The sequence below is a fragment of the Glandiceps talaboti genome, chromosome 9 (assembly GCF_964340395.1).
Source record: "Glandiceps talaboti chromosome 9, keGlaTala1.1, whole genome shotgun sequence".
Taxonomy (NCBI): domain Eukaryota; kingdom Metazoa; phylum Hemichordata; class Enteropneusta; family Spengelidae; genus Glandiceps; species Glandiceps talaboti.
Window position 1 is genome coordinate 17,304,451 of NC_135557.1, and position 8,886 is coordinate 17,313,336.

Below are 8,886 nucleotides of genomic sequence, written 5' to 3' on the forward strand. Positions count from 1 at the left end.
TACACTACATTGATCACAGGGTGATTAGAATCACACAACAGAGGAACCACTATATACCCCCTTGTGTAATCTACCACATTGAAGAACAATATATTTAGGTTGCGGCTATCTTAGTAAACTGAAGGCTGGATTACCAGTGTCGTATTGGATTTAAATATTCATTACTTTGCGAGAGTTCTTGTTTATCAATAACTTGAACAATTGCAATTAGATTTAGTTTGCGTCAATCTTTTGCTCACAAGTAACATTTTTCGTAACTTTGCAAGACAACTTTTTTGTTGCCTAAATATTAATCGTAATCTGTCATCTTTGATTTTGTTGCAGCAACTGATTCAATGGAGTGGAAGAAACGACAGTACTACGATCCAAGCAGCCCCGTCTACATGGACATTAACGGCAGTGTGAGTGCGGGCAGTCAAATAACGGCATGTAACGGCAATACGTTACATCCAACCGAGTCTTTGCCGTACCCAACATCACCGCCACCGCCACCACCACCACTAACAAATGGGCATGTCTATTGTCATGATATAAATGCTGTCAATTTTAATAACCCGCATGAATATAAAGAAATGGAACCGAATCTCATTTCTTCACCAAATGTAAGTTAGACTGAGATGTAGTGTAGTATAGTATAGGATGGTTGGGGAGGGGGGAATGGCTGCAATCATAGATGAAACATCTATGTAGAGTATCGACATGTAAATATGCAATGAAGCTTACTTACAACTTGCAGTGTTTTTGCTAAGGTGGGGAACCCCGGTAATAGCAGGGTTGAAAGGGGTAAAAATTGCATAGATTCTTATACAATCTACAATAATTTTATTTGGGTACCCTAGGAAAATAACTGGGGAACCCCGGTAGATTTTACCTGTTTACTGACCTTATCAAAAACACTTTTGTTCTTCCAACACTGTTACAGGAATGAACATGAATGTCTCTACATGACACATCGTCATGTGGAATGATTGAGTTGTATTTGCAAGTCAAAGGTCATAGTTCATAGAAAGGTTGTTAATAGATACACCAATGCACTGCATCTTGGAATGCCACAAGTCAAAGTTCATAGGTTATAGTTTACCAATGTAATTGTTATGGGGCGAGATCAATAGTTCAACATAGGATAAAAAAGTAATTCTTCTACTTTGGGGATGAAGGGTTTAAGCCGTTCTCATCCTACAAAAATGATTTTAGTTTTGATGGCTCTGATTGTACGCCAAAATACAAATATTTTTTTTTTAAATGTCAAATTGAGAAACTGTTGCTATAGTGAATGCAAGGCACTAAAATAAAGTGTCAACAAAAGAACCATTTTTTACTCACCACATATTGGCTTTATATTCATAGCATTGTCTGAAACACTTAGTTTTGGCCAATTTTTTTTTAGAAGGGGATGGGGTCTGAGGCCTAACTAAAAGGTGATTTACAATTTAGTTTTTTCTCCTACATTGAACTATTGACCTCGCCGCAAGACTGCAAAGTTGATAATTGACTGAAGCATCAATTCACTGCATCTTGGAATTGCTAGAATTGATACACACACTTCCCTTTGTGGGAACTCATTGCACTGCAAAATGAATTTGTAGTATATTCAGGTGTGAAAGTACTTGTCAGTTTATGTACATCGAACTGTCCACCTTCTGTGATGATGTCACTGTAGATTGGTGGAATGTCATATTTCCTACATTTGCATTAACTGACGGATTGTTAACTTTGATGTACATTCAGGGGTGAACAAATCCACTGGTCCTGGGTCTGGGACTAACAATTTTTTGGGGCGGACCACACAAATTTTACCTTGTCTGGTCGGTTGGACCAGTACCTTACTGTTAATAAGTATGTTAAAAAGTCATCTGAATATACAGATTCATACATAAGACTTAATGTTTCACATTAGTGGGACCTTGGACCACTAATTCTTTCAGCAAGACCACTTGATTTTTTAAGGCACTGGTCTGAGGACCACCAGTTCACAAAATGATTTGTTCACCACTGACATTGACCTTTCATACTTCCAGTTTACTCAACATCTTCAGTAACTCCAGTAATACACAAAAACAGACAAGATACCGTTACCGTTACAAAATCATAACATAATAAACATGTAAATTTAGAGATTCTGCTACGAAGCATAAATTGTATGAAAAACAATTCATTTCGTAGAATTTTCACTAATTTTTTAGATTTCAAATCCGTTCTTCTGACTGTTCTCAATATCACAAAAACCCTTGGGTAGTTTGAAATGAAATGTGGTCATAGAGATTGGAGAGACACTCTCCAATCTGATTAAAATCAGATGTAGTGTACACTTCATGATTTCTTTTTGGCTGTTACATTTACTGTCATTTGTCATTTGTCATTTTGTGAGCACTGAGATCGTTACATACATCTGGCACAGAGCGCAGATAACAATGTTATCATTATTGTTTGGTGGTTTTCTTTCTTTCAACTTTGAATGGTGAGTGTTATATTGCCAGATGGATTCTGGTTAGTTACTTGTAAGTGTGAGTTTGGTTTGGGAAAATGTATGGTATTGTGTCAGATGTATGTAACAAGCACTCACAAAAGAACAAACAACAGTAAACGTAACAGCCAAAAAGAAATTGTGAAGTTTACAAGTCACCGGATTTTGCACTCTCTTAAATGTCTATGATTTGGTATAGAAATTTCATGGGACATGCAGAGATCTGATTAATTTTTGAATACTTACATTTTTTTCTGTTCTCAATTTCCATCAAATTGTAGGATTTGTCTTATAGTAGTAACACCAATAGAAGTGACCATAGCTACAGTACTGTGTCTGAGAGGAATAGAAAAAACCGAGATGGGTTTCCTCAGAAGGGGAAGAGTCATAGCAACAGAGGACAATGTTGTCATGGCAGCAGTAATGAGCATCTGTGTTCTTGTGACCATGTGAGGTCACATAGCAACAGTAAAAGTAACAAACATAGAAAACATCACAAGGAACATCACTTTGTTAGAAGGCCAGGTAAGTCATCTTTACCCAGCATTCATTGAGAATGATGTCATCAGACTTCCTGTTATTATCTTTTCCAAGTTTTGGTTACCCAGACTCTCAAAACTCGGGACTTTATTACAAGACCCAACCAGACATGAATCTAGGGAAATGTAAACCCATGTCAATTTGAACATATTCCACTCTTAACAAATATTGATGAACAAAATACTAACTAACCTCATAGCTTATGAGTAATGTTAAAATTTTTCAACTTTTACACAGCTCACAAATACATATTAAAAAACACAGAAATTGTTAACATTTTACAACCAAGTATGTTGTTTCTTTGCTCTGGAATCATATTTTGTATGAGTTCCAAACTCAAGAGTATAAATAATTGTGTTAGTATATTGTGGCTAAATCACTCGGCGTTCTTCAACTGCTATTGTATACAATTCAATGACATATCTTTGTCACAGGAGGGCGCTATCACTCAGCCGTCTTCAATTGTTATTGTATACAATTCAATGACATATCTTTGTCACAGGAGGGCGCTATCACTCAGCCGTCTTCAATTGTTATTGTATACAATTCAATGACATATCTTTGTCACAGGAGGGCGATGTATACTATATTTACATTTTCTTTTTTCTACTAATCACAACTGTAGTAACAACACATTTTGTACAACACATGCAAAAACATTTTAAAATCGCGACCACTTGTTAGTTTTCATTTTGTTATTCTTACTTCTGATCACAACTATTGCAACAACAAACTTTATTACAACCTTTTTAATACAATTTGTGCAAAGTCTTATCTTTTAAAAGAGAAACTAAAAATATTTCTTTCGTCCTTTTTGTTTGTTTGTTTCAGATTGCAGCTGTAGCAGTAACTACTCAGGGACAGAATCAGAACATTGTCTATCGGAACCTCCTCCACCCATGATGTACAGTGACCAGTATCTGTCAGACCCTCCACCAATACGTTACACTGAGACACCGTCTCTCCCCAACCCCCCACCCCCACCCCCACCTCCTGCTATGATGTTTACGGATATCAAACCTATCAGTAAACCAAGACACTCCGAGCTGTAGAATTTCTAGTATAGATTTATATAGTTCCTGGTCCATCAAGTGATTTTGACTTCTTGAGGTGATGTCATGCAAATTTGACCTTTACGGGTGACATCAGACAATTACCTTTGCTTAGTAGTAGTAGCAAAATTTATTTAAGAACAGGGTAACCAGGAAACAACATAAGCTGATTTCCACCTGGGCCCTGTACCACTCACCAAAAAACATTACATACCACACAAAAGAAAGTACAAACAATGCAGAAGCAAAGTTTACGGTGATGTCATGCAAATTTGACCTTTATGGGTGAAGGCAACCTTTTCTGAAGGTTCACCCTGACTGGTTAGAAAGATACGTAACAAATGACATCTGTTACCTGATGGCGTATTGTTAATAGTTATCAAGATAAAGTACAATTTACTTTAAAATGGCTTCTCCTCACCCCGTCACTTTTTGGACCAGGAACACTTAAAGAGATGACACAAAGGCTAAATATTGTATATAAAGATTTATATATTAAAAGAGATCAATTTCACATCTAGTTTGTCTTCAGCGAGATAGGTATGTACGATGAATTTAAATATTGACCTTTCACCCCACCGTGAACTTTGACCTACAATGACTGTACCATGAATTTATGCTAATATGTCACAGTTGAACCTTATTTTCAAATATTTGGACTTATCATGATGATTTCAATTAACCCTGTCTAAAATCAATTTACGATTACTTCAAAATTAGAGAAGTTCAATAAATTTTGTCAAAAAAATTATTGATAGGAAATTTACTATTTTGACATCAGTTCATTATTTGACATCATTTCTATCAGGTCAGTCGAAAATGGATGTAGAATTTGTCAAAATTTATGGAAAAGGAATAATTTGTGTTTGCTTTGAATTTGAATGGTTTATTTAGATCTATTGTGCATTTGATATGTTGAATGCATGCTAGATGTGAAATTTGAACTAGGCGAAAACAAGCCCACCAAGTTACATTTTATTATTGTGTAAAATACTTAGATGACAAAAAAGGTATATAAGCATTTGTTATACATTAGGAAGAATACAGGACACTGCCATTAAATCGGTTCCTTCTCTGTTCTTACTTAATTCATAAAGAGGGGGTGGTTGGGAGTTTGGAATTGCGATAGTGTCTCCCATTTCTAGGGGGTAATACAGGGTTCGAGTTTGAACAGCAGATAAGGGGGTGATAGTTTAGGTTGTGTTGCCTTGCCATTGGGTTTGAAGGGTTTGGGGATGTTGAATTTGGTTATGATATGAGGGGTCAGTATTGGTACTGTAATGATGGGCTGAGGTGGCTTTTACTTTGGTTATGATGGGTGAAAGGTGGGTTGAAATGGGTTGTTAAATCTTGCCATGTGGGATGGATGTGTTACTGTCGATGCCAAGATGGAAGTCACATGGGAGATTAGGGATGGCATATTATGGACAAAAAGGACAGAACTTACACTCATTGTACTGTTGAAGGCAACTTCAGTATTGAAATAGCACTTATTAATGTTACTGATGGTCTTGCAGCAGTTTGTTATTTGGGTACACCCCTATTATACAAACCTACACAGATTGTCATTTGGATACACCCCAATTGTACAAACCCACACAGATTGTCATTTGGATACACCCCTATTGTACAAACCCACACAGATTGTCATTTGGATATACCCCTATAGTGCAAATCCACCACAGACTCAAATAAAGTGACCTTCCAATATAATGGTACAATATGTCACTCGTGTTTCAAGTTTCTAGATTAAATAATTGCTGCAATAACTGAAACATGTTACTTCCCTTCCTTCGTGAAAAAAGACTTTTTTTGGTAAACTGGTGTGGATGAGGGGTCCCACAAGATAATCTATGGAAGGGGTTTGTCAGACGAGAATTTTTTATACAAAGAAGTGCAATATATTTGGATCTACCCATAAGATAGAAATAGATTAAATAAACTGCTTGGAAGTGTACTTTTCAATAGACATTTTGTGTATAGCACGCCCTCTTGTGGTCAAGCAGAGCATGTAAGTTGACAGCTGACAATTATGGTTGAAATGTAACATTTGGAATCCAAAAGAAACTTTGTAACAGTTGCGTTCTGTAAAATAAACTTTGATTGCAACAGTCACTGTAAATGTCATAAATCATGGCATGTATATACCACTAGAGGGCATTGCGTTTGGCAAAGTTTGTTGAAACACTGTCAGTCATTGTCGTGTTATTCAAAGCCAGGTTTCACTTGTGATTTAAACTTTCAAAACAATGAGTTTGTTGTTTTCCAGCAGACTACGAAGTTGGGCTAAAAATGTCTGAAATACAGTTTTATGTATTAAATAAGAGGCAATGATATTATTTTGAGTGGAGAGAAATTCTTGCCATGAGATTAAGTATACAATATAAATAGTGGTTATCGAGGAGAGAGTATTTGATAGGCATCTATCAAAACTGGAAATACAATTTCATTTCTTGAGATGACAAACGGGTATTTTTGTGACTGAAAGAGTATGCAAAGGATTGGATGCAAATGCAAATTACACAGCCATATTTGGGCAAGAGAAAAAGTTTGTTACAGTTTTACAACATAGTGCAAGATAGATACATTGTATTTTATTTAGGGTTTCCTAGCAACGCAGATAACTTGCAAATACTATACAAAGTGACATAACTATAAAGATATGTAAATAATGAAAGAAGAATTTTAATGTCATTTTTGTATTCAATAATTTCTCTGAGAGGCTGGAAAATACCTTTTTATGAAGGTAAAAAAATAGATTTTTTTTTTAAAAAGAAAAGTTTTATTTCACAAACTGTGTTTGGATCTAAAATGTAGGCTCTAATATTAATTGTAAAGTCTTTTTTCTGTGAGTGAATTTTCTGACTGTTTTCTAGACTTTTGTGCTGTTGTTTTCTTTCTTAAATATTTGTTTCTTGACAGCGAACATGTTTTTTTCACTTATTGTGGAATATATTGAGGAAAGTGTGTTAAACCATACTTAAAATTGTTAGATATGATAAAAGTTGTCTGTTGTGCATTCCCAGTTGAAGAAAGTCTTTTCTTTACCTATTGTGTACAACTGATTTCCCTGCAAGTTTCACTGAATATTTAGTAGTTAACCCTACCCTATATTAGGCAGCAGGCTTGCATAGAATTTCAACATTCTGCTAGTTGATGTAATTCCAGAGTTCATACATACAGGAAAAGTGCTTGAAAGTTCCGGAAAAATGTGTTCTCCAGAAATCCCCTGAAAGTGAAATTCAGTAAATGATAAAGAAAGTGTTGGAAATATCTGGAAAAATAGTACATACTATGGGGAATCTCCTTGGAAGTGAAATTTGGTGAAAGTCATGGAAAATTTCTGGGAAAATGTTACATGTTGTAGGAATCTCTTTGGAAGTGAACTGTTACATGATCGTTTACAACTTTCCTTACCAAGCAAACTGCTATAAGAACTAGTTTAAAAGTGATCTGATGGTGAGAAATTCTTTAAAATGCTTAGAAAATGACAAAAGTTGAACATGAAAAACTCCAGGAAATTCACATGACTTTAAATGTATGAACTTGATGTGTAGGATTTGTTAACAACAACGTGGTCTTATAGTTGTTAAGTTAAATAGTATATTTTACTGTGAAATACTTTATTTTATATTACTGCTTCCATTGCTATGTCTAACATAGGATATCAGACTTTCAGTTACAATGGTGGCACCTGTGGGATAACAAAGTTTCATTGTTACAATGGTATTAGCTGTGGGATAACAAAGTTTTCGTTCTGTTACAATGGTGGCAGCTGTGGATATACACAAATTTCTACTTATATTTTGATATGTACAAATGTTGACATAAGCAGTAACTTTTACTGTGAAAAACATCTTGCTGCTTCCATTTCTAGGTCTACAGCTGACTCTACATAAAATTTCATGGACATATTCTGAATCCTGTTGAATTACATTTTGCTATAAAATCTAAGTAATGCTGGAACGAAGTAGTAAAGCCTAAAATCTATCATTTCAATTCTCGATACCCACAATAGAATTCTACCACCTAAGTTTGTAATAAAAAGACTTTGGTTTCTTGGTTGACACCATAACTTCCTCTCTATGAGCTCCACATACATTATGATAGGCTTGCCTGACAAGTCAACCGTTTTGTTCTATTTTGACCCCCTAGCATGGGCTAAAATGCTATTGCGAGTATCGAGAATTCCATGTTAAAATGGAGATAAAATAAGGAATTTCACAGTACATACCATAATAGACTTGGTTTTCAGTTTGTGCTGGTTTCCATTCTTGTGTACTTATATTTGTTGATTGTACTTCCATTCTTTTCATACTGCTAGATATCTCTACTCACAGGTAGAATTTTCAGGAGTTTAAATCTGTATTATTCCTGTATTGCAGACCAGTTCAAGGAACAATAGCCACTGAATAGAAAATAAATGACACTTTCAATATTGAATATTCAATACTTCATTATTTTTAAAACTTTAACAATTTGAAAACTCCTATTTAAAGCATTTTTGCTGAAGTCTCCATTTCATGGTTGAAAGTTGTTTTTTTATCAATCTCCATATTAACTAAACCCTACCACAAGGGGGCGCTGTCTATTTCCCACACTGGCTCCAGTGTGATATTTGAAATATTGTACAAAATGTTAAGTTTTGACGGGATATGTTACAATGGTGTCAGCTGTTAGAAAACACATAGTTTCACTTTGTTTCTATGGTGACAGCTGTTCATGGGACAATAGTTTCATTCTGTAACAATGGTGGCAGCTGTGGGATAATAGTTTTACTTTGTTACTATGGTGACAACTGTACATGGGATGATTTTCGTTCTGTAACAA

General features: G+C 35.2%; 1 protein-coding gene across 4 annotated transcripts in view; it reads left to right on the top strand.

Moving 5' to 3' along the window:
- LOC144440145 (cell adhesion molecule-related/down-regulated by oncogenes-like) overlaps window positions 1-8,499 on the top strand; it is a 54,316-nt gene extending 45,817 nt beyond the window's left edge. For 3 of the 4 annotated variants that reach the window (XM_078129415.1, XM_078129414.1, XM_078129416.1), the window contains exons 15-17: window positions 325-602; window positions 2,746-2,989; window positions 3,836-8,499. In XM_078129415.1, the coding sequence (XP_077985541.1) occupies window positions 325-602; window positions 2,746-2,989; window positions 3,836-4,056 (743 nt within the window). In that variant the 3' untranslated portion in view covers window positions 4,057-8,499. The remainder of the gene's footprint in view (window positions 1-324; window positions 603-2,745; window positions 2,990-3,835) is intronic. The other variant, XM_078129417.1, reaches the window with a different exon arrangement.
- Window positions 8,500-8,886: the final 387 nt, after the last annotated feature.